The following is a 26,002-nucleotide window of genomic DNA, read 5'->3' as shown; positions in this document are numbered from 1 at the left end:
CTTTGGTTGGCCACTGGCATTCAATAGTCTCTGATTGGTTTCTAGCCATCAGTAGATTCTGACCGGCCATTGGTGGTTCCTGATTGGCCATTGACCAGTGGTGATCCCTGATTGGCTGCAGGCCCTCAATAGTCCCTGATTGGCTACAGGCCATTGATGGTCCCTGATTGGCGTTGGTTATTTATCGCCTATCTTCTTTCTTCACCAGAGAATTTCCATCAATGTCTTGGAGGAATCGTTGGTGTGTGATGAGGTCTTTTCCATGGAGAGGGAGGGCATTTGCACTGGAAACTCCTTCAGCGAAGAGGGTCTCCTGGAGTTTCTGGATGAGGCAGTCGAGCTCTTCAACAGAGTACGTGTTGAACCTTCATCAAGCTCCGTGACCATGGGGCTGAGGGGTCTGACTAGATCAGATTCAAGTTGCATTTGTGAATCTCTGCTCCCACAGAGGAGCACAGGATGGAGAATCCAGCTTGGAGGTCAGCTCATCTGGGTTGACAGCGCTCCTGAGTTTCTGGGGATATTTTATTTGCTCGAAATCTCACCTTGTAAAATTTGTCCTTGAATCTCCACCTTACATTCCCTATGGAGTACGGACAGGGGGAATTGATTATGGAAGATATCTCAAAGCACGATGAGCCAAACGTGGGTCGTTTCTAAGATTTGGAGTGTAGGTAGGCTTCAAAAATCAGTGGCAACAGTTCACCAACGCCACCTGAGAGAGCGGCTGTGTGAGCTTCCCCGACTCTGATTCAATTCTGAATCCACAAATTCATTGCTGGATCAGGAATAATAATCACTGAGGAGCTCTCTCTCCGATCATTTCATTCCTAGTGGAGGAGAAAGGGATTCAGAGCAGGTGGAAGCCATCGCGTTAGACGCTGTTAGACGCAACATTCAATATTCAGCTCCACTGATTTCAATATCACTGAATATCAGGAGGTAATTGCAATTCCACTTCCAATTTTATCTCCGATTTCTCCCGGCACCCAGCCTGTACTGTGCCTGATGTGGGAGTGTTTGAAGAGACAGTATAGAGGGAATTCTAAACTGTATTTAACCCAAGTCATATCTGATCTCTCGACTTGATGAGGCTGCACCAAGGATGCTTTATTTTGTGTATATTCTGGGATGTGCCTGATCTAGGAGAGTGTGACGACAGTGTCAAGTGAGTGTTGCACAGCATTTGACACAGGTCATACCTTTCCAGTGGTTGCAAAGGGCTAGCCACAGGCAAGAATAGCCGCCTTCTCTGCTATATCGGTTTAGCTCAGCTGGCTGGCTGGCTGGTTAGTGACACAGAGTGACGCCAACAGCGCAGGTTCAGTTGCCGTACTGGCTGAAGTTATTCATGAAGGCCCAGCCTTCTCAACCTTGCCCCTCGCCTGAGGTGTGGTGATCCTCAGGTTAAATCACCACCAGTCAGCTCTCCCCCTCAAAGGGGAGAGTAGTTTATGGTCACGTCGGACCATGGCAACTTGATCTTTTTATACTCAGATGATCCTTCAGCGGGTAAAGGGACCTTTAATCCATGTCTGTACATATTTAGTGCACAATGTCCCTGACCTGGGCTGGTGTTTGATATTGCACCTTGTGAGTTGTCTAACATTAGACTCACATTTTAATACACAGTTGCCTGGATCAGGAACACTATTGTGCATTATTTTAATATCTTTACTGTGTGGTATCTGTTTTTTAAAAAATACCTTTCACTTGTTTTTCTTAAGGCAGAATGTTTTGAAGCAGTTTATGAAATTTACAAGCTCGTAATTCCAATTGCCGAGTTCCATCGGAATATTAAGAAATTATCTGTTATTCATGGAAACCTGAAGGAAACGTTTGATTTGATCCTGAGTAAGGTAAAGGCTCCTCTTGTGCCAGTGTGTGCGTAACCCTCGTGTTCAATGTGAAAAGCCAGGTGTACACCAATGTGCCCACAGGCACTGCTAAATTCTTCCTCAGTGTACCTAAACAGGCGCCGGCCAGAGTGTGAAGACTCAGGGATTTTCAGAGTACCTTCCTTGCAGTATTAATGTAAGCCTACTTGTGACACTAATAAATAAACTTAAACTGGCGTTAACGTTGTCTGCCAGCCAATCAGCTCATTAGATGGGCAGACCATTCATTCCCTCTGTCCCTGATTGGTGCTCACTGAGCATTTTGATTGGCCGCTTTTTGGTACATTCCTTGGTGAATCTGTTGCTTGATTTGGAAAAACCAGGCAAGCTTCTCGGTGAGATCTATGACACAGCCAATGAGCAGTGCTTATGAATCATAGAATCAACAGTGCAGAAGGAGGCCATTTGGCCCATCGAGTCTGTGCTGACCACAATCCCACCCAGGCCCTATCCCCATAACCCCATGCATTTAACCGAGATACTTTCCCCTGACACTAAGGGGCAATTTATCATGGCCAATCCACCTAACCCGCCCATCTTTGGAGCGTGGGAGGAAACCGGAGCACCCGGAGGAAACCCATGCAGACACGGGGAGAATGTGCAAACTCTACCCAAATTGGGAATTGAACCCGAGTCCCTGGCATTGTGAGGCAGCAGTGCTAACCACTGTGCCACAGTGGTGTCCTTATGATTTGAGTGAATTGGCTGCTCTGGTTGGACCCCCAACCTTTGGTCTCAGTGTCTCAGGGCTGAGAAGGAGAAAATCAGTCAAGCTTCTGCGTGCGGAGAACTGCACGTGCTTGCATTTTGGGTCACCTCCGTTGTGATGCCTCCCATAGTTGGTTACCCTTCAATATTCACTGTCAGACACAAAGAAGCTACTTGACGGAGATAAATGACCATTCTAGCTCAGCAAACCCGCCGCTGCAGGCCTTAACCCCATCACCACCAGGCAAGTGAATTGGATCCCTACCTGAAGAGGAAAGATTTGCAGGGCTACAGGGTGGGGGAGTGGCATGAGACAATTTGCTCTGGCAGACAGTCAGCACAGACATAAAGGGCCGAATGGCCTCCTTCTGTACTGTAACCATTATATGTTTAACGGAACCCTGATACCGGCTTGCTGCTGACGGTCTTTGTACGGGGACTTTGAACTGTCTGAGAGAGCTGAACAGGTGGAGAAAGCAGAGAGTGGAGGTGCTGAAAGACAGGGAGAGTGAGGGTGGACTGAGGTTAGAGATGGGCCTGTTGTGACTGGTGTGTCAGCTCCATTCAACCCTCCACACAGAGACTTTGTGATGGGCAGTCCCTTCAATGAAAAGCCAATGAGGCAATTGCCCTTTGCAGTGACAAATTCCAGCCTTTCAATGAAAACTTACCCTCCTTTTAATCTATTTTTTTCAGGATAATAAGAGAATGTTTGGAACATTTTTCCGTGTGGGATTCTATGGCTCGCTGTTTGGAGAGCTGGATGGGCAGGAATATGTGTACAAGGAGCCGGGGATCACTAATCTAGTGGAAATATCCGCCAGGTTACAGGTAATGGATCTTCAATTTAACAATGTGAATCAAAGCTACCTGAACAGTGCTGTGCACACACACCCGAGCTGTTGCTGCTCTCTGTCGGGGTCACACTGTAACAGCATTGAGTCACTGATTCTCCATATAGACTCTCATTGAAGTATTCCTCGTTTTAATCCTGCAGTGTTTTAAATGTTTCCGATTGTATCACGGTTTGGCATGGCTCCTGCTCTGACCAAGACCGCAAGAAACTACAAAGAGTTGTGAACATAGCCCAGTCCATCAGACGAACAAGCTGATGCGCGATATAACACACGAGAGGCTGGATGTACTCGGGAAATAAAGGCTTTTATTGCCAACAATAACAGAGCTACTATATACAGTATACGATCCCAGACTAAAGGGTCGCCAGGCAGAGCAGTGACCTTTATACCTCTCCCAGGAGGCGGAGCCGACTGGGGTGTACCATAACAACTATTTTAACAGGTAGAACAGCCCAACCCTAACCCCAACAGTAACATATATACAGACTCATAGTACTGGCCAGACCATGGCTCAGCACTACCTGGTGGGAACCAATAATGGTTCACCACACCAGCCTCCCATCCATTGACTCTGTCTACACTTCCCGCTGCCTCGGCAAAGCAGCCAGCATAATCAAGGACCCCACGTACCCCGAACATACACTCTTCCACCTTCTTCCACCGGGAAAAAGATACAAAAGTCTGAAAACATGTACCAACTAACTCAAGAACAGCTTCTTCCCTGCTGCCATCAGACTTTTGAATGGACCTATCTTATATTAAATTGATCTTTCTCTTCACCCTATCTGTAACTGCAACACTATATTCTGCACCCTTTCTTTTCCTTTTCCCCAATGCACTCTTATCAATCATAGAAACCCTACAGTGCAGAAGGAGGTCATTTGGCCCATCAAGTCTACAGCGACAACAATCCCACCAGGCCGTATCCCCGTAACTCCACATATTTACCCGCTAATCCCTCTAACCTACGCATCCCAGGACACTAAGGGGCAATTTAGCATGGCCAATGCTCCTAACCAGCACATCTTTTGGACTGTGGGAGGAAACCCATGCAGACACAGGAAGAATGTGCAAACTCCACACAGTCAATGACCCAAGCCGGGAATCAAACCCGGGTCCTTGGTGCTGTTAGGTAGCAGTGCTAACCACTGTGCCGCCCTGTACAGGCAGCCTGTACAGAGAGGCATGTGAAAGAAGTGATCTGGGGAGGCCATGACACAGACTTGTCTATGATGTCTCCAGGCTCAAAGTTCCTGCTGATGGTGATTATTTAGCACTGGGAGGATGAAGCCTCTTCTCCAGCATAATGAGCAGCTTCAAGGGGAAAGGAGGAGTAAACTGGGGCTAGGAGAGAAGACATGGCTGGGAAACAAAATCCAAAAACATGCCTGTGGTTTGTCAGCAGAGCGGTGATATCCAGGATCAGTGGGACGCTAAATGGCGGCCTTGTACAGTTAACACAGTGAGCAACTCGAGGGAATCGGTTTAGCTCAGTTAGCTGGACGGCTGGTTCATGATGCAGAGCGATGCCAACAGCGTGGGTTCAATTCCCATACCACCTGAGGTTATTCATGAAGGCCCCGCCTTCTCAGTCCTTGCCCCTCGCCTGAGGTGTGGTGATCCTCAGTTACAGTAGCAAACTCTAAAACAGAGTTCACACCAGCGCTGTTGTGATGGACTTAAATGGCCTCCTATGTTCCAGAGTTTTAAGTTAATGCGTGCATTTTGTTGCAGGAATTTTATAAAATGCAGTTTGGCAGAGATCACGTGGAGGTTCTCAAAGATTCCTTGCCAGTTAAGAAAGAAAACCTGGATCCCAGCAAGGTGTGTGATCGGCTGTCAATAATGTCATCACATTAATGAGCTAATAAAAACCCAGCAGAGCGAATAGGCCTGTGTACAAGCTGGAAGTAGAGGCAGTGTGGGGGATGGGCTGTGTACAGAGGCAGTGTAGGGGATGGGCTGTGTACAGAGGCAGTGTAGGGGATGGGCTGTGTACAGTGTGGGAGGTGGGCTGTGTACAGTGTGGGGGATGGGCTGTGTACAGAGGTAGTGTGGGGATGGGCTGTGTACAGAGGCAGTGTAGGGGATGGGCTGTGTACAGTGTAGGGGATGGGCTGTGTACAGTGTGGGGGATGGGCTGTGTACAGTGTGGGGGATGGGCTGTGTACAGAGGTAGTGTGGGGATGGGCTGTGTCCAGGCTGGGGGCAGAGGCAGTATGGGGGATGGGCTGTGTACAGTGTGGGAGATGGGCTGTGTACAGTGTGGGAGATGGGCTGTGTACAGAGGCAGTGCAGGGAATGGGCTGTGTACAGTGTGGGGGATGGGCTGTGTACAGTGTGGGGGATGGGCTGTGTACAGTGTGGGGGATGGGATGTGTACAGGCTGGGGGTATAGAGGCAGTGTGGGGGATGGGCTGTGTACAGGCTGGGGGGATAGAGGCAGTGTGGGGGATGGGCTGTGTACAGGCTGGGGGATGGGCTGTGTACAGGCTGGGGGGACAGAGGCAGTATGGGGGATGGGCTGTGTACAGGCTGGGGGTATAGAAGCAGTGTGGGGGATGGGCTGTGTACAGGCTGGGGGGATAGAGGCAGTGTGGGGGATGGGCTGTGTACAGGCTGGGGGATAGAGGCAGTGCGGGGAATGGCACGGTGGTTCGCACTACTGCCTCACAGTGCCAGGGACCCAGGTTCAATTCTGGCCTCGGGTGACTGTGTGGAGTTTGCACGTTCTCCCCGTGTCTATATGGGTTTCCTAAGATGTGTGGGTTAGGTTGATTGGCCATGCTAAATTGTCCCTTAGTGTCAGGCTGATTAGCAGGGTGAATACGTGGGGTCACAGGAATAGGGGCTGGGTTGGATTTTTGTCGGTGCAGGCTCAATGGGCAGAATGGCCTCCTTTCCGAAGGGATTCTATGATGGGGATATGTACAGAACTGAGAGACTATGAAGCATTTCAAGATTAGAGCTTGGTATACAGGAAATGTTTAATTTCCATTCCTCTAGCTCATCTGGTCAGGGCAATGGGAAAGGGAGCCACAGTGAGCTGGAATGTGGCAGGTTCACCAATACTTTGTTCTACAAGATAGGATTGGGAAATCATAATTAGGTTTCCTGCTGCTGTTTGGCAGCCCATAACTCAATCAGAAAGGACTTTGAAGCGAAAATGATGAAACTAATGAATCTTTGTTTCCTTTGAAGGGGTACCTCCAGATCACTTACGTTGAGCCTTACTTTGAAGAATACGAACTGAAAAACCGAGTTGCCTACTATGAGAGGAATTCAAACTTGCGACGGTTCATCTACAGTACGCCGTACACACTGAACGGCCGGGCACATGGCGAGCTCAGCCAGCAGTACAAACGTAAAACCATCCTGACAACCCTGCATGCTTTCCCTTACATCAAGACACGGATCAGTATCATAGAGAGGCAGGAGGTGAGGTAATCAGTCTCAGGGCTTCCAACACTAAAGCGCTTGGCTCGGTCGTTAACAGTTGCATACTACCCCCCTCCCCCATCTCTAACTTTCCCCTCCGCAAAGTCCGCAAATGTGTTCTTGCTTCTCAAATCCATGCCCATCTTTTCCTGGAACGCCATACTTGAATCTCTCCAATCAGATTTCTGCTCCTGCCAAATAGCGAAACATCTCTTACCAAAGTCACAACGACATCCAATGAGACCGTGTCAATGGTGAACTTTCCCGCCTATTTCTCCTTGACCTGTCTGCAACCTTTGACACGGTTGACCCCACCATCTTCCTCCAATTCCTCTCCACCATTGTCCTGCTGAGTAGGATTCCTCTTACCTCTCTCCATTCCAATCGATCATTCCAAGCGAAGTGATGCATTTTGGAAGAAATAATGTAGGGAAGAGTTATACAATAAATGGCAGAGCCATCAAGAGTGTAGAAACACAGAGGGACCTCGGTGTGCAAGTCCACAAATCCTTGAAGGTGGCAACACAGGTGGAGAAAGTGGTGAAGAAGGCATATGGTATGCTTGCCTTTATAGGACGGGGTATAGAGTATAAAAGCTGGAGTCTGATGATGCAGCTGTATAGAACGCTGGTTAGGCCACATTTGGAATACTGCGTCCAGTTCTGGTCGCCGCACTACCAGAAGGACGTGGAGGCGTTAGAGAGAGTGCAGAGAAGGTTGACCAGGATGTTGTCTGGTCTTGGCTATGAGGAGAGATTGGGTAAACTGGGGTTGTTCTACCTGGAAAGACGGAGAATGAGGGGAGATCTAATAGAGGTGTACAAGATTATGAAGGGGATAGATAGGGTGAACGGTGGGAAGCTTTTTCCCAGATCAGAAGTGACGATCACGAGGGGTCACGGGCTCAAGGTGAGAGAGGCGAAGTATAACTCAGATATTAGAGGGATGTTTTTTACACAGAGAGTGGTGGGGGCCTGGAATGCGCTGCCAAGTAGGGTGGTGGAGGCAGACACGCTGACATCGTTTAAGACTTACCTGGATAGTCACATGAGCAGCCTGGGAATGGAGGGATACAAACGATTGGTCTAGTTGGACCAAGGAGCGGCACAGGCTTGGAGGGCCGAAGGGCCTGTTTCCTGTGCTGTACTGTTCTTTGTTCTTTTTTGTTTGACCTAATTGTAGCCAGGATATCACTTGCATTGGCCTCTCTTCCCTCTCCTGCAGTGTTAACTCTGGAGACCCCCAATGACCTATCCTTTCCCCCCTACTCCTATCCCTCATCTACAGGCTGCCTCTCGGCAACGCCTGAAAGCACAGCGTTAGTTTGCACACGGCACCCAAATCTACCTCACCACCACCTCTCTCAATTTCCCCGCGGTTATTAAATAATTAGACTGCTTATCTGACATCCAGTACTGGAGGAGCAGAAACGCCCTCCAATTAAATATTGGAAGCCATTGCTTTTGTGGTTCCCACTCCAAACTCCATCTCCCGCTTACTGATTCCATCCATCTCTCGGGTGACAGTCTGAGCTTGGACCTGACTGTTCACAACCTTTGTGTCACGTCTGACCCTATGAAGAGCTTCTGACCACCTATCATCAGGAAGATTGCCTATTTACACGTCTGTAACATTGCCTGACTTTAACACTGCCTCTGCTCATTGGCTACTGAAACCCTCATTCGTACCCTTTGTTGCCTCGGTTTCACTATTTCAGGCACTCCTGTTGCTCTCCGATAACTCCCTTAAACTTGGCATCATCCAAAAATCTGTTGACTTTGTTCTTGTTCATACCAAGTCCCAGTTACTTATTACACTGCTGATCCCCATTGGTCCCAAGACGAGCAATATTTTGTCGAGAGTCAGAGTGTCATACAGTGCAGAAAAGGCTCTTCAGCCCATTGAACCTGAACCGATAATATCTACCACTAAAGTTGTGCTAATCCCATTTTCCAGCACTTGTCCCAGATCTTTGAATGTTATGATATTTCAAGTGTTCATCCAGATACTTTTTAAGTTGTAAGGTTTCCGGCCTCCACAACCTTCCCAGGCTGTGCAGTCCAGATTCTCGCCGCCCTCTGAGTGAATTTATTTTTCTCAAATCCCCTCTGAATATCTTGCCCCTCACCCTAAAACTATACCCCTTTGTGATTGACCCCTGAACCAAGGGGAACAGTTGCTTCCTGCCACAGGGATCAGTGCTTGGTCCTCTGCTCTTTGTGATTTTTATTAATGACTTAGAGGAGGGGGCTGAAGGGTGGATCAGTAAATTTGCTGATGACACCAAGATTGGTGGAGTAGTGGATGAGGTGGAGGGCTGTTGTAGGCTGCAAAGAGACATAGATAGGATGCAAAGCTGGGCTGAAAAATGGCAAATGGAGTTTAACCCTGATAAATGTGAGGTGATTCATTTTGGTAGGACTAATTTAAATGTGGATTACAGGGTCAAAGGTAGGGTTCTGAAGACTGTGGAGGAACAGAGAGATCTTGGGGTCCATATCCACAGATCTCTAAAGGTTGCCACTCAAGTGGATAGAGCTGTGAAGAAGGCCTATAGTGTGTTAGCTTTTATTAACAGGGGGTTGGAGTTTAAGAGCCGTGGGGTTATGCTGCAACTGTACGGGACCTTGGTGAGACCACATTTGGAATATTGTGTGCAGTTCTGGTCACCTCACTATAAGAAGGATGTGGAAGTGCTGGAAAGAGTGCAGAGGAGATTTACCAGGATGCTGCCTGGTTTGGAGGGTAGGTCTTATGAGAAAAGGTTGAGGGAGCTAGGGCTGTTCTCTCTGGAGCAGAGGAGGCTGAGGGGAGACTTAATAGAGGTTTATAAAATGATGAAGGGGATAGATAGAGTGAACGTTCAAAGACTATTTCCTCGGGTGGATGGAGCTATTACAAGGGGGCATAACTATAGGGTGCATGGTGGGAGATATAGGAAGGATATCAGAGGTAGGTTCTTTACGCAGAGAGTGGTTGGGGTGTGGAATGGACTGCCTGCAGTGATAGTGGAGTCAGACACTTTAGGAACATTTAAGCGGTTATTGGATAGGCACATGGAGCACACCAGGATGATAGGGAGTGGGATAGCTTGATCTTGGTTTCAGATAAAGCTCGGCACAACATCGTGGGCCGAAGGGCCTGTTCTGTGCTGTACTGTTCTATGTTCTATGTTCTCCCTGTCTATACACCTCAATCATGTCCCCCCTCAGCCTTCTCTGCTCTAAAGAAAACAATCCAAGCCTATCCAGTCTTTCCTTATAGCTCAAATTCTGCATCCCAGGCAATATCCCAGCGAACCTCCTCCTTGGATGATTTCAGCATTCTCATCCTCGTTTTCAAACTCCGCTGTCCCTTCACCCCTCACTACCTCTATAATATCCTCCAACGCCACAATCTCACACTCATCTAATTCTAGTCTTTTGAACATCCCAGATTTTAATTGCTTCATCAGAGTTTGCTGTGCCTCCTGGGCCCTCAGTTCCAGAATTTCCTCCCGAAATCTCTTTGCTTCTATTTCTTCCTTCCAGGCATTCTTGAAAATCTACACTTGCTTTTAGCTCACCTCCACTAATATTGTTTTCCTTGTCTAATTTTGCTTTAAATTTCGTGTGAAGTGCCTCGATGTTTTATGATGTAAATAATATAAATAAAAGTTGTTGTTATTGTTAACACTCTCTGTATGTGAGTCAGAAAAAGTGAAAGCCATTCAGCCCCTCAATCCTGTTCCACTGTCCCATTTTGGGATTGCTGATTGCATCTTAACTCTATTTACCCATCTTTGCTCCACATCCATGGATACCTTTACCTATAACAAAAATCTATTTATCTCCCCAGTATTCTGGAGAGAGGGCGGCACGGTAGCACAGTGGTTAGCACTGCTGCTTCACAGCTCCAGGGACCTGGGTTCGATTCCCGGCTTGGGTCATTGTCTGTGTGGAGTTTGCACATTCTCCTCGTGTCTACGTGGGTTTCCTCCGGGTTCTCCGGTTTCCTCCCACAGTCCAAAGATGTGCGGGCTAGGTTGATTGGCCATGCTAAAATTGCTCCTTAGTGTCCTGGGATGCGAGGATTAGCGGGTAAAATATGTAGGGATATGGGGGTAGAGCCTGGGTGGGATTGTGGTCGGTGCAGACTCGATGGGCCGAATGGCCTCTTTCTGTACTGTAGGGTTTCTGTGATTTCTAGATGTCTACTTCCTCTGGGTGAAGATGTGCTTCCTAATTTCCCTCCTGAATTCCCATGCTCTAATTTGACGTTTGTGCCCCTTTGTCCTGGATTCCCATACCAGAGGAAACCATAACTGCGGAATAAAAGTGTTTGGATTAGTAAGGATTAATGTGGGACTGGAGAACAGTACCGCGCCCACTGTATGACGTAGAGAGTCACATGGTGGTGGACTGTGTGCAGTGGAGTCTGGCAGAAGTCAGCATAGAGACAGCACCCATGCATGGCTGTACAGCGGAGATGTATATTAGTTATGGGTAACAAATAAATGGTTTATGTTCAACCATGCAAGCCTTCAGACGTCTTAGTGAGACACCAAGCACCCTTCCAATGTGGTGACAGTGAGGAATGGACCCTGAAATTCAGAAAGCATGAAAAAGGTAAAGAAACTGCAGTCTAACCTGTGAGAAGTATGTCTAAATTGTGGACACAATTGGAAGTCACCTGAAAAGAATTGAAGACATGGAGGCTGAAAGACTCAACTAGGGTATGGGGAGGCCCATTGCCAGACACGATCGAATGCAGACTCAAGGGACCTAGCTAGGTCAAAAAAGCTCAGCAAAATTCAAAAAAGGAAGAACGGTTGAAAGCCAGGACAATATTCCACTGTGCAGATGGAAGAAACCTGAGTGAGCACCGAATCAAAGCACCTGGCCAGATCACAAAAAGAGTGAGCAAAATATAGTAAAATAATCTGCAATCACCTTTTAAAATCATCAACAATCAGGAGTGGTACTGGGATACCAGAGTGCGTCTGCAAGAAAGCTATAGCAAAGGTCTACAGCCAGCTCCATAACACGTGAATGGGAAAAAAAGGTTTTAGCGTAGAAGGTAGAGCTAAAGAGTTGCTTTCAAATTGAGTTCCAGAGCTTACATAAGCAAAGCATTTTCAAATGTTTCCTTAAGTTCAAAGAACTTGTTCAAAGAAACAGCCATAAACCCGGCTGGGGTAAACCCGGTTATCATTTTAAACAACTCAATATTTTACATCCAATGCAATACAAGTCAAGTTTATGCATCCTCTTCTCATAATTTAAGCCTTGAGGCCCTGATATCATTCGAATGGACCTTCGCTATCCACTCTGCAAGGCCACTAGATTCTTTGAGATTGTGTCCAAGGTGCAGTGGCCAGAATTGAATGTAATACCCCAGACAGTATATGACCAATGCTCTGTACAACAGATGTGGAGTTGCCGGTGTTGGACTGGAGTGGGCACAGTAAGAAGTCTCACAACACCAGGTTAAAGTCCAACAGGTTTATTTGGTAGCACGAGCTTTCGGATCGCTGCTCCTTCATTAGGTGAATGCGCTCACCTGATGAAGGGGCAATGCTCTGAAAGCTCGTGCTACCAAATAAACCTGTTGGATTTTAACCTGGTGTTGTGAGACTTCTTACTGTACAACAGAGCTATCACTTGCTGCTATTTGTATTCCCTGTCTCCATACATGAGAGCCAACTTTCCGTTCATTTTTCTGATTGCATTTTGTACTGACACATTAGCTTTTACTGATTTATATAAAGCAACTTCTAAATTACTTTGCCCCTCCATACATTTTTACTATTTAGAAAATACTCTGATTTTGTCTGCATTGGATCCAAAGTGTATTGCCTCACAATTCCCACCACCCCCTCCTCCCCACCCCCATTCACTGATTCTGTCTATGTCCCTTTGCTATCATCTACACTACGTACTGTCCTTTCAATTTAGTGCATTCTCTGAGCCTGTACTATAATTCCCCTTCCCTTTGCCAAATCATGGATAAATATGATGAAAATCCAGTGCAAATCCCGATGGAACATCACTTGTCACTCTCGACAATCAGTCTCTACTTTCTGCCTCCTGTCTCTGAAACAATTTTCAACCACACCAGGACTTGAGCTAATAATGAGGCTGAGGTTACCACGCAGTCTTGCGAGAGTGCCACACTGTCAGGGATGCCATCTTTTGAATGAGGCCTTAAAGCATCTCCCTGCGCTGCTGGTCCAAGTGGATGTTAAGGATCCCATGACATAATGGAAAAGAGTTGGCTACTGGTCTACATTCCTCCCTTAACCAACCCCACTAAATTGTATTGCCACATGTGTGCAATGCAATACTTAATGTGCACTAATTGCTTTTGCTACATAACAACAGTCATTATGCTTCAGTCTAATTGCTTGTGACTCAACTCCAGACTTTTAAATGTGACAATGTGCAATATAAATGCAAATATGATTTACTTTTTTTACTCATTTGTGGGACGTGGATGTTGCCAGCATTTAATGCGCATCCCTCGTTGAGAAGGTGGTGGTGAGCTGCCTTCTTGAGTGACACAACTGCGTGGCTTGTTAGGCCGTTTCAGAGGGCAATTGAGAGTCAGCCATATTGCTGTGGCTCTGGAATCACATGTAGGCCAGACCAGGTAAGGACGGCGGATTTCCTTTCCTTAAGGACATGAGTGAACCAGATGAGTTTTCCCGACAATCGAAAATAGTTCCATGGGCACCGATAGATTCTTAATTCTAGATTTTGTTTTTATTGAATTCAAATTCCTGTTGTGGCAGGATTCAAACCCGGGTCCCCAGAACATGAGCTAAATTTCTGGATTAGTAGTCTGGTGATGATACCACTAGGCCATCAGCTCCCTTGAATGTTAATCATGGGGTAAGAGTGCTTGCTTTTAGAAGAAAAATTTAAAATTATTTTAATGGAAGGATTTTCAGCAATATTGTAAAATACGAGGAAATGGATTTGGAATGTGTGACAACCAAGTGAGGGGGTGTCAAATAGCTTCCCTCTTTTCCCTCTCCTTGTTTGACCGCAGCAGGTTTATTTTTGGAAATTTCGGATAAGGATATCTTTGCCAAGTCAGTGTGAACTTAAACTGTTTATGTGCTGTGACCGAAAAATAACTAATCAGGTAGATAATCTTGAGATTTCTTCAGGTTCGTTTGATTCTGCTAAAACTGACCTGGGGTTTAAAAAAAAAGGATGTACTCTGAATTCCACACACACTCAAAGTTCACACGCAAGTACATGTTACAGAGTAGGGCAGGATATATATGGTGAAATTATAGTCTTTCCGTAAGAAATAAAATAATTCACAGTTCATGGCTTGGAGTATCTGCAGACTGAATCCACTTTCAGCAGTGAGGTAGTTTTAAAGCTGTTCTTTCTAACTCCTGGAGTTGCTGCTGTGCATGGAGTTGTATTCTTTCTTTAAGTAATTTCTGTCTACTGCAGTATGGAGACCAAGTCAAATTAGGAGAAAGGATCCAAGCATGGAAGATAGAGAGAGAGAGAGAGACAGAGGCATAAGTTCCACTTTGCTCAACTGCTGGTTCCATTCTGCTCAGAAAGCCATGTGCTTAAACCACACAAAAGACTTGGTTAGTCATCTGATTTTTCTCCCTCTCCAAGTGCCAGTAATTCAAAACATAATTGTAGATTTCAATATTAGCGCGACCAGTTAATCTGAGAGCTATCTTAAAAACCAAGGGCTGAAAGGGCTGGAATGTTATGGCCATTCACGCCGGCGGGATTTTCCCATCCCGTTGCGGTGAACAGAGATTTGGCTGGCCGCCAAACTCTCCAACTTTGCTGCAGCGGGAGTGCAACGTAAACGGCTGGCAGGATCGCGCCCAAGGTCTTTTGTCCAAGCAATTAAACTTTGAATAGTTTGTCCTCAGCTGTTGAATACAGCAGATGATTTCCATAAATATCTTGGCAAGAGGGCAGGAAGGAAGGTCTTTCATAGACCCCAGCATTGGGGGAGCGGGGGCAGAGATGGGGGTGGGGGAGTGGGGGTAGGGGTCCGATTTCCAGTCTTGCCATTTCCTCTCTATGGGATTGGAATGGAAAACACACAGCAATGTAATTTAGTGTCAGTCACTTTGCTTAAAGTCTCTGTTTCAACAACGTCTCTTTTTTAAAAGTCCAATTCCTATCTCCAGCCGATTAAGCATGTCTTCATTACAAGTGCTATACTTATCCAGATAAAACAGTGGAACAGTGACTGAGCAAAATGAGAAAGAGTAATTCAAGATTTTTGAGGTGCTTACGTGTTCAGTAATTGACTAAGGAAGGAAATATTAAGAAATCAGATATTTGAAATTGGAAAGTAAATCTATCTGTCTTTATATGGGGGCTTTTTATATTCTTATGGATGTATAATTATGTTAATGTGTTTATATTGGTATGTTAAATGTTCATATGAACTATTTATTTGTGTGTGTTCATGTGTGTCGGTATGTGTAACACAGTGGGGGGAATTGTACCATTTTGAGTCTAAGTGCCGAATCCGGGCGTCAAATAGATCCGCGCCTGGAATCCTCTTTCCAGCGCTCCCATACACGTTTTGCCGGCTCCAGCCTGATCCGCACTGTGGGCGGGGCTTAGTGCTGGCGGACCGATCGGAGCTCTGAACTGTGCATGCGCAGTTCGAAAAAAATCTGACTGCGCGCCCGGGCACGAAGCAAAAAGCAGAAAGCGGAGAGAGTGGCTCTCTGACGTTCATCCTCTGGGGGGATGTGGGAGGGGAGGGGGTGTGACCGATCATCCCCTGCGGGAGGAGAGAGGTGTGACGTCTCATCCTCTGGGGCGGGGGGTGGGGGGATGGGGTGTGACATCTCATCCTCTGGTCGGGGGGGGGTTCCGCTGCCTGTCTGCGGCCGATCCCTCCTGGCACCATCACTGGTTCACTACCAGCCTCAGCCATCTCTCCCGCTCTCTCGCACCTGCAGGGAAGAGTAATCTGTGGCTAGTAGTGTACCAGTGATGGTGCCAGGAGAGATCGACCGCAGACACGCAGCGGAACCCCCCCCCCGACCAGAGGATGATACGTCACACCCCCTCTCCTCCCCCCCGCCCCAGGGGATGAGACGTCACACCCCCTCTCCTCCTCCCACACCCCCCTCCCGCTCCGACCAGAGGATGACCTGGGTCAGAGAGCCGTTGCAGTCTCTGACCCCGCTCTTCGGAGGCTGCAGCGGCGACTTCAGACTTTTATTTTGCAGGTGGGTAACAGCGCGGACGCGGATCGGGCCAGAAGACGGTAAAGTGGGATTTGGCGGTAGAGTTGGGCGCGCGGTTCATTAAGTCGATTTAAATGCATGCTAATGCATTTAAATCGTCGGGCCGCCCGATTCGGGCGTGGGTCCGGCCGGGTGTCGGTAAAGCCGCGATCTGCTCAGAATCGGGTGCAGATCGCGTTAAAGGCCCGACGCCCAACTTCAGGCCCAGTGTGTTTATGTTATATTGGTGTGAGCATTTATTTGAACCTGGTAAAATATCCCAAGGCACTACCGGGTAGTGCAAAAAGAGAAAAGTTGAGACTGAACCTAAATAAAGACCTTAGGACAAGTGACCAAAAGCTCGCTCAACTAGGTAGCTCTAAAGAGGACAGACGTGTTGCAGCTGCTCAGAAAACTTACTGGGGTGAATTTTACCGTCCCGCCCACCAAGGGAATCGGAGCAGGTGAGGGACGGACCATGGAAAGGTCCGTTGACCTGGGGTGGGATTTTCTGGTTTCGGGGCGAAGGCCCGTTCCAGCCACTTTCTCTCCCATTGCCGAATAAACCCTTCAATACCTGAAGTACCACACTTTCTGACTCAGCTGTACATCACTGTGCCTCGTGGATCCCATATAAACAACTCCAACAAAAAATCACATTCAAGGGACAATCCTCAGAACGTAAAAGCTTTTGCTCATTAGAGAATGATAGAACCATCGAACTTTACAGAGAAGGAAGCCATTCAGCCCTATGTGTCAATGCTGGCTCTTTACTGGAGCAATTCGAAACTAATTAAGGTACAAACGCATCTGTCTGGCGTGTGTCCACTGCCCTTCCTCCTCCAGAACTGCCAAGTACAGATGTCTGTTCGATAGAGTATCCCAAAGCTTCTCATGAATCAGCTCACCAACACCAAACAGGCACAGATGATCGAGGCAATACAGCTTTAAGAAGCTTCCAACTTTTCATTGTCCAACAACAGCAACAGAAAGTGTGATAGAAACAGTGGAATACCCCTTTAAAACAAGAATCCAATTGAAGGGAAGAGGCTTGTGTGGTGTCATAGGTTAATAGAGAATAGTTTATGGTAATGAGCGACGTAAATCATGGTATAACCGTGATATCAGAGTCACGCAAAAGCAAAGTAATGAGGATGCTGGAAATCTGAAATAAAAACAGAAAATGCTGGCTGGGTTTATCTGTTTCTATTTCAGCAGTCATGTGTGAGAGGATGGAAGAGTCTATACTCATGAGAGGCATACCTACTCTGTAACCCATCTTATATACAGTGCTAATGAACCAGTTTGGAACGTGTACCACAGTAAGACTACAGTCTCTCTAGATAAGATAGGCCATGCAACCAGTAACCAAGCTACAGGTATATGAAACATGGCGGCAATGTTGGTGGCACCGATGTAAAGAAGGGTTGGTGCCTATGATGATACACCACAAAAAGAGAGTGCAAGAAAATCTGCCAGCAGGAAGAATCTACAAACCTACCTAAAAGGAGATAAACTGAAAAGTGGGAATGATGTCAGCACCTACTGAGCAGTCACTGCCCCGACCCCACTTTTTTGGAAGCCATGAGGACCCACGAAGAGGCCAGAAATGGGAGTTATGGAACAAACGCTTCCTCCGGTATTGAACAGCATTGTATTTTCATGCTGAAAAGCAGAAGCACCGGGTTAGTCCAGTCCTTTACGTGGTAGGACTGGTTATTGGCAATATCCTCGTGAGACAGAGTGGAAAGACTTTGACATCATCCTTAAAATCTTCAACATATATTTTAGCCCAAAGCGAAACGTCATAATTGAGCGAAAGCTTTAATCAAAGATTCCAAAGACTAGGAGAGGCCGTCAGATTATTTCTTACTGATCTATAACTAGCTCTTGTGAGTACAACGCATTGTAAGATTAACTTATTCATGCTCGCATTGTCATTGAGGTCTATAATGAAAAGCTCTTGGATTTTTAACAGATCAATTGTGAAACCTATAGAATCATATAGAGTTCCAGAAAGTAGGATGCCATTGGACTCCCTGTCTTGGTTCAACACTTCAATATTTCAAATTTAATCATGGTGTCCTGTTCACACCTCACCAAAGGATCAAAAATGGATCCGGAAGGGACAGTTTGAACTTTCCTCCAATCCGAGCAACTTCCTTTCAGCCTAATTGGGGCAGCATGTTGGCACAGTGGTTAGCACTGCTGCCTCACAGAGCCAAGAACCAGGGTTCAATTCCCGGCTTGGGACACTGAGTGGAGTTTGCACCTTCTCGCCGTGTCTGCGTGAGTTTCCTCTGGATGCTCCGCTTTCCTCCCACAGTCCAAAGATATGCGAGTTAGGTGGATTGGCCGTGCTAAATTGCCCTTTAGTGTCAGGGGGACCAGATAGGGTAAATGCATGGGGTTATGGGGATAGGGCCTGAGTGGGATTGTGGTTGGTGCAGACTAGATGGGCCGAATGGCCTCCTTCTGCACTGTAGAATTCCCATCTGTCTTCTAATTCCCTGATTCCTCTCTTTCGAGCAATTTTCTATCCATGTTGCTACATTTCCCATTCTCCACCGCAATGAATCTCTCCTGTAACGCTTCATCGAATCCTTTCCGGAAATCCATCTACACCACAAAGTGCCAATCTTTACTTGCTAAAATTGGTAACAGCCTCAAGATGGGAGTCAGTAGATGTTCCCCTCTGTTGTTAAATTCACGAGAGGCTTGAAGCACCTGCCTCTTACAGGCAGTGTCTCCTGTTTAATATTCAAATTAGCCTCTTATACTCTGATTATCATATAAGGATAGAACTGGTCAGAATTCAGTCCCCAACCATTTTCTCTGCTGCTTGAGCCCGTGAGCCCCTGGAAAGGAAAGGTTTACATTTTTTTGCTGCCATGATAAATGAGCAAGAGTGAAGGTTGCATTTAGTTCAGTGCTGCCTGTTCCTAGAACCATAATAATTGTACAATCTGGGCCCAATGTTTTACACTCACAGAATAATGCTCCTCAGCCCAGCTCAACTTCCTCTAGATTCTGCAAAAGGCATTTTTCATTCACAGTCCAGTCTGTCCCCCTGAGTTATACAAGCTATTCTGGTAATCAACGATTAAAGCAAACAATCTTGATCGCATCGGGAGATGATTATTGTCATGGAAAGGACTTCATCAACCCCAAAGTGAGCAGCCCGCGAATAGTTAAGTAGAACAAATTTTACTTTCTTTTAAAGAGGCAGGGTGAGATGAATGGGCAGCACGGTGGCACAGTGGTTAGCATTGCTGCCTCACGGCACCAGGGACCCTGGTTCAATTCCGGCCTCGGGTGACTGTTTGTCTGGAGTCTGCACGCTCTCCCTGGGTCTGCGTGGGTTTCCTCCGGGTGCTCCAGTTTCCTCCCATATTCCAAAGATGTGCAGGCTAGGTGGATTGGCCATGCTCAATTGCCCCTTGGTGTCCAAAGCTGTGTAGGTTGGATGGATTAGTCACGGTAAGTGTGTGGAATACAGGAAATAGGGCAGCGGAGATGGCCTGGGTAAGATACTCTGTCAGGGAGAATCAGTGGAAACTCGATGGGCTGAATGGCTTCCTTCGGAACTGTAGGGACTCTGTGAAGCACATAATATGACACGGTGACATAATATGTAGCAGATCAAGTTAGATCTCTGGAATTATTGTCTCTGAGACCAGACTCTTGTTGTATCCTGTAGGCATAGAGGGGCAACAGATCATTCACAAACATGGGCCGAATGGCCTTCTTCTGCACTGTAGGGATTCTATTCTATTCTAATCTATGTGGGTTAGAGAAGTAGAGAGACGCTCCAGCAGTCAGTGTTACCGTCAAGAAATGTTTTTAAACCTGTAAGCACCAAAATACCCAATTGACCTGTTATTCATGATGTGGCGATGCCGGAGTTGGACTGGGGTATAAACACAGTAAGAAGTCTCACATCACCAGGTTAATGTCCAACAGGTTTATTTGGTAGCACAAGCCACAAGCTTTCAGAGCGCTGCTCCTGTTGGTGAACAGAACTCCCACTCACCTGATGAAGGAGCAGCGCTCTGAAAGTTTGTGGCTTGTGCTACCAAATAAATCTGTTGGACTTTAACCTGGTGTTGTGAGACTTCTTACTGACCTGTTATTGACATAACTGATGGGAGAATACTGATAAACTGCCTGTGCCTGTTATTGCAGTCCCTGTTAATGTCAATCCTGTCGATTTCAAGCTACAGAATTACGCCGCTCCACAAGAAACAGAACAAAACCCCTCAAAGCCCTTGATTTATAATTGTCCAATTCATGTGTATAATGTTTAGTTAGAATTCAGGACTGACTGACTTAGTTATTGAAGATGGTATAAAGAAGTTAAAGGGGGATGGATGTGGTGATTGTCCCTTTAAGGGAAACACAGCAGAAGAGGGTCATCTAGCTTGGGGGACCAATTGAGACCAAGGGTGGGTAATCACCACAGGGGGTGGAGTCCTCTCTTAGGCAGAAGACATGCAAGGACAGGGGGGCAGCCAGCTGGGTTGCTCCAGGGCAGCTTTGTGGGCTGCTGGCTTCTGTATAGTTTTTCTTATTAATAAATACTTTTTGTGTTTCTAATGAAGTCTGCGACTGTGCATCATCACAGGGCAGTGGTAGGAGCCTGATACAAAATTACTTGTCAAGTGGGCAGGGCTTGGGTGCACATGTTTCGTGTCTACTTTTAAAATATATATATTCCTTTCTCAGAGTGGCAAAGACAGTGCGACAGCAGATAGGGCAAGCCCTTAATCTACCTCCTTGTTTTCTCCAAATACCAATTCAAATTCAAATTGTGTAGGAACCTTGAATCCAATTCAAGGTTCCTACACAAGGGACATGCTAGGTCCAGGCTGACAACAACAGGCATTACACCTTCTCTCACGCTTGATCTTACCCTAAAGGCTGAGGGTCTACGGTAGCCAGGTTCCCAAAGTGGGGAAACGTTTTGATAGTTTAATTTCTTTGAAGCCTAGGAGGACCAGAAAGATTAAACGGCATGTTGCTGCAAACCCACGCTGGACCCCTGCCCTTTCCCTCTCCCACCAGCAAGGTGATGTTGACCAGAATCGGGTTTCATGCCTTTGGTTGAAGGATAAATTCTGGCCAGGTCACCGGGGGGCAGCTCTCTGGTAAGGGCCCGTGTATCATTACTCACAATAACACGATGCATGAGTGAACGGAATAACTGGAGAGGGTACATTCTTGTTAAACTTGCACAACGAAGGTGAGAAGATAACACAGCGATTCAGTACAAACGGCTTGTGTGAAAATAAATTTGTTTCTACTTATCTGATGACGACAGACAAGGAGAAAAATGGACCAAATGTGAAATGAGAGAGTCTGCAGTGCATGTGCTGACATGGGTTGTTGTGATCTGATACCTTGGGATTGATAACCTGTCTCTAGGGAGAGAAGCTAAACATCAACCTCGGAATCTTAATGCAGACCATGTGCAGCCCATGGCATTGAAAACGACAAGTCCCAGTGGCTCTGTTCATATTGGTTTCAGTTGCTGAGACAACTTCAATCCATCCTAGTAGATTGTCCCTTTAACTGTCCCCAGATCTCACATTGTCTTCATTTGGTCTGGTTTTCTGGTTCATGTGAGACTTCAAGTCTAGGCTGACACTCCAGTACCAAGGGAGTACTTGGCAATTATTTCAGTTCAATAGCACAGGGAGGTGATGGTCTAGTGGTATTATTGCTAAACTATTAATCCAGATACTCAGCTAATGTTCTGGGGCCCCAAGTTCGAATTCCATTGGTTCGATGGAGGAATTTGAAGTCAATAGTTCATAAGTTCATAAGATATAGGAGCAGAATTAGGCCATTCGGCCCATCGTGTCCTCTCCGCCATTCGATCATGGCTGATATGCTCCTCATCCCCATTTTCCTGCTTTCTCCCCATAACCCTTCAACCCAATACCAATTAAAAATCTGTCTAACTCCTTCTTAAATTTACTCACTGTTAACAATATTTGCTTCCCAATAAAAAATATCTGGAATTAAGAATCTACTGTTGACAATGAAACCATTGTCGATTGTTAGAAAAATCCATCTGGTTTCTTTAGGGAAGGAAGTCTTACCTGGTCTGGCCTCCATGTGACTCCAGAGCCACAGCAAGGTGGTTGACTCTTAGCTGTCCTCTGAAATGGCCTAGTGAGCCAGTTGGTTTCAAGGGCAACTAGGGATGGGCAATAAATGCTGGCCTAGCCAGCAATGCCCATGTCCCACAAATGAATAAAAAAAAGCAAAGCTTGCAGTAATCAGGGAGACACAAGTAGAGTGATTGGCGTCAAGGGATTGCCCTGTTGCACAGGTTGAGGACTATGGGACACAAGACCACAATGCCAGGGAGGTGTGCTTACAGTGTGACTTGGTTACATAGGTGGCTATCATTATAAATATGTACATTGGGAAAGATAGTGAAAGAATTAGCACAGGCGTGTGTCAAAAACAGGATGTATGGCTTTAGACAGGAGATGTCTGCAGGTAGAACATTTTGAGACATTCATAGATAGAATACAAAACAGTTGAATTTATTAATGAGCCCAAAGTCTGCAACAGTGGTGGATACCAGGCTCCTCCCCCACCCAGGAGTCCTGCTGGAGTTAACTACTGAAAACGGCTCAGTTTACCATGACTGAAGAGCTTGCCCCCTGCTCATACAGCCTGGACCCACCCTGTCCACTGGATCATAGGGTTTGAGCTGAGCTTCCACTATGGTGTAGAAACAGTCAGGGAGTATCGCTGCTGGAGTCGCCATCTCCCACACAGGCTTGAGAGTGTGGGATTGGTGATGTACATGCACAAAGAGCGGTTTGGGGTTTGTCCAAGTGATTCTTCTGCACGTTTTCCACAACTTTCCCTCTCTTTGTGTTCCATACTCTGTTCAATTCCAGCTCATTATCCATATTTTGCAGATTAACCTGAGACCGATTGAAGCTGTGATTGAGGACATGCAAAAGAAGACACACGAGCTGGCACAGGCGACGAGTGGGAGCCCACCCAACATGAAGTTGCTGCAGATGGTACTGCAGGGTTCCGTGGGCACCACCGTGAATCAGGTTTGTGCATTGGTCAGGACAGGAGTGATGGGAAACGAGACAATTCCTTACCATCAGTATGAAGAATTGTGCCCACTAGAGTTCTCCGAACTCCTTTCTGTTGAGTTTGTGTTTCTGTTTACATTACTGGCACAGCTCTTCACAACACTTCTCAATTTGATGTGAATATTCCATATTACTTACAGCTGACGTATCAGAGGTGCATTAAAGGGCTAAACCAGACTACAACATCCTGAATAGGACAGGGAAAGGTATAACAGTATGAGATGGACCAGGGTATAACTCAGAGAGCAGGACAATGGAAAGGCCAGGGTATAACACACACAGCAGGACAATGGATAGGCCTGGGTATAACACACAGAGAGCAAGACAGTGGAAAGACCTGGGCATAACACACACAGCAGGACAATGGATAAGCCTGGGTATAACACACACAGCAGGACAATGGATAAGCCTGGGTATAACGCACACGATGTGGAGATGCCGGCGTTGGATGAACACAGTAAGAGTTTTAACAACACCAGGTTAAAGTCCAACAGGTTTATTTGGTAGCAAATACCATTTGCTACCAAATAAACCTGTTGGACTTTAACCTGGTCTTATAACGCACACAGCAGGACAATGGATAGGCCTGAGTATAACACAGGACAGTGGAAAGACCTGGGTATAACAAACACAGAGCAGGACAATGGATAGGCCTGGGTATAACACACACAGAGCAAGATAATGGAAAGACCTGGGTATATAACACACACAGCAGGACAATGGATAGGTCTGGGTATAACACACACACAGCAGGATAATGGATAGGTCTGGGTATAACACACACACAGCAGGATAATGGAGACACCTGGGTATAACACACACAGCAGGATAATGGATAGGCCTGGGTATAACACACACACAGCAGGATAATGGAGACACCTGGGTATAACACACACACAGCAGGATAATGGAAAGGCCTGGGTATAACACACACAGCAGGATAATGGAAAGACCTGGGTATAACACACACACAGCAGGACAATGGAAAGGCCTGGGTATAACACACACACAGCAGGACAATGGAAAGGCCTGGGTATAACACACACACAGCAGGATAATGGGTAGGCCTGGGTATAACACACACACAGCAGGATAATGGATAGGTCTGGGTATAACACACACACAGCAGCATAATGGATAGACCTGGATATAGCAGGTGCTAAATGCCAATATTTTGTGGACTTTGGTTGCAGGGTCCTCTAGAGGTAGCTCAAGTATTTCTGTCCGAAATTCCTGATGATCCAAAACTTTTCCGACACCACAACAAACTCCGAATCTGCTTCAAAGACTTTCTGAAACGGTAAGGAAGCTTCCAGTCAGCTCATGTTTAATGAGGTCAATGTCACACTCAGTGTGAAACTTGCTGGTTTATAGAGTAGTGACTCAAGAACAGTTCCTGGAAAACCACCAGTTCCTCATGGAGTTTGGGTAACTTTATATACATTATACCCAGAATAAACTTCATCTCCCATCTCTGCAATGAGGATGAGGTTAGTGAAACAGACATTCGTCCACCAACCATTGCCTTTCACTGGTCAACCCCAGCTACCTCCTTCTCACGAAAGGATGGAGAATATTCAGGGTTAGAATGAATGGGCTAAGGGACCTGCTGTACAATTCCAGAACCTTCAGTGTTAACTTGAAATCTGGTCCCCAGATGTTCCACTGCTCCCATTTTGCCCTGTCCCTCAGATATCACCTTTCTTTTCTTTCTCTAACGGCCTTTCTTTGTTAGCCTTGGCCCAGTCAGCAGTGTCCTCTGCATCAGAAAGTTGTGAGTTTAAGGCCTACTGTGGAGTCTTGATCCCAGAAATTGGTCTGAGGTAGTGCCCCACTGCTGGTGAAATATTAAACCAACCAACAACAAGACTTCCATTTATAAAGCACCCTTAGGATCGTAAACTATCTCAAGGAGCTTCACAGTGTCTATATAAAGAGACATTGGGACAGGTGACTAAAAACTCGGTCAGTGAGATAGAGTTTCAGGCGCAACTTAAATGAGGAGTGAAAAGTAGAGAAGCGGTGAGATTCCGGAACGGAATTCCCTAGCCTAGGCCCTTGGTGCTGAATGCAAAGGCACGTAATGGTGGAGCGATAGTAATTGAGGATGGGCAAGTGATCAGGATTGGAGGTGTGTAAGGAAGTCATAAGGATTGCAGGGTTGGAAGAGGTTTCACAGATAAGGAAGGGGTGAGGGAATCGTGGGATTTGGAAACAAGGATAAGGATTTCAAAACCAAAGCACCATCAGTTGGACAAAAAAAATCCGATGGCACCACTTAAGTTCATTTTTTTAGTTTATTTATTCGTGCCACAAGTAGGCTAACATTAACACTGCAATGAAGTTACTGTGAAAATCCCCTACACTCCGGTGCCTGTCCGGGTACACTGAGGGAGAATTTAGCATGGCCAGTGCACCTAACCAGCACGTCTTTTGGACTGTGGGAGGAAACTGGAGCACCCGGAGGAAACCCACGCAGACATGAGGAGAATGTGCAGACTCCGCACAGACTGTGACCCTGGCGCTGTGAAGCAGCAGTGCTCACAACCGTGAAGTCAATAACCAGGAACAGAGGCTTAAAGTAATTGGTGTTGGCAGCCAGGTTTGAGAGGAGTTGAGGAATATTTTTTTCACCCAGAGGGTGATGGGGATCTGGAACTCTACTTTAAAGGGTATTAAAGGCAGAAACCTTCACTATATTTATAAAATACTTTGATATGCACCTGAGATGCCGTAATCTAGAGGACTACC

The 26,002-nt window shown here is 46.4% G+C and overlaps 1 protein-coding gene across 2 annotated transcripts in view; it reads left to right on the top strand.

Moving 5' to 3' along the window:
- LOC144479574 (dedicator of cytokinesis protein 8-like) overlaps positions 1-26,002 on the top strand; it is a 234,765-nt gene that overhangs the window by 202,624 nt on the left and 6,139 nt on the right. For both annotated transcript variants that reach the window (XM_078198454.1, XM_078198453.1), the window contains exons 39-45: positions 209-352; positions 1,728-1,859; positions 3,303-3,437; positions 5,198-5,287; positions 6,665-6,901; positions 23,063-23,206; positions 24,445-24,551. In XM_078198454.1, the coding sequence (XP_078054580.1) occupies positions 209-352; positions 1,728-1,859; positions 3,303-3,437; positions 5,198-5,287; positions 6,665-6,901; positions 23,063-23,206; positions 24,445-24,551 (989 nt within the window). The remainder of the gene's footprint in view (positions 1-208; positions 353-1,727; positions 1,860-3,302; positions 3,438-5,197; positions 5,288-6,664; positions 6,902-23,062; positions 23,207-24,444; positions 24,552-26,002) is intronic.

The sequence above is a fragment of the Mustelus asterias genome, chromosome 26 (assembly GCF_964213995.1).
Source record: "Mustelus asterias chromosome 26, sMusAst1.hap1.1, whole genome shotgun sequence".
NCBI classification, from domain to species: domain Eukaryota; kingdom Metazoa; phylum Chordata; class Chondrichthyes; order Carcharhiniformes; family Triakidae; genus Mustelus; species Mustelus asterias.
The sequence above is the reverse complement of the archived record's forward strand: the minus strand, read 5'-3'. Positions and strand labels throughout refer to the sequence as shown.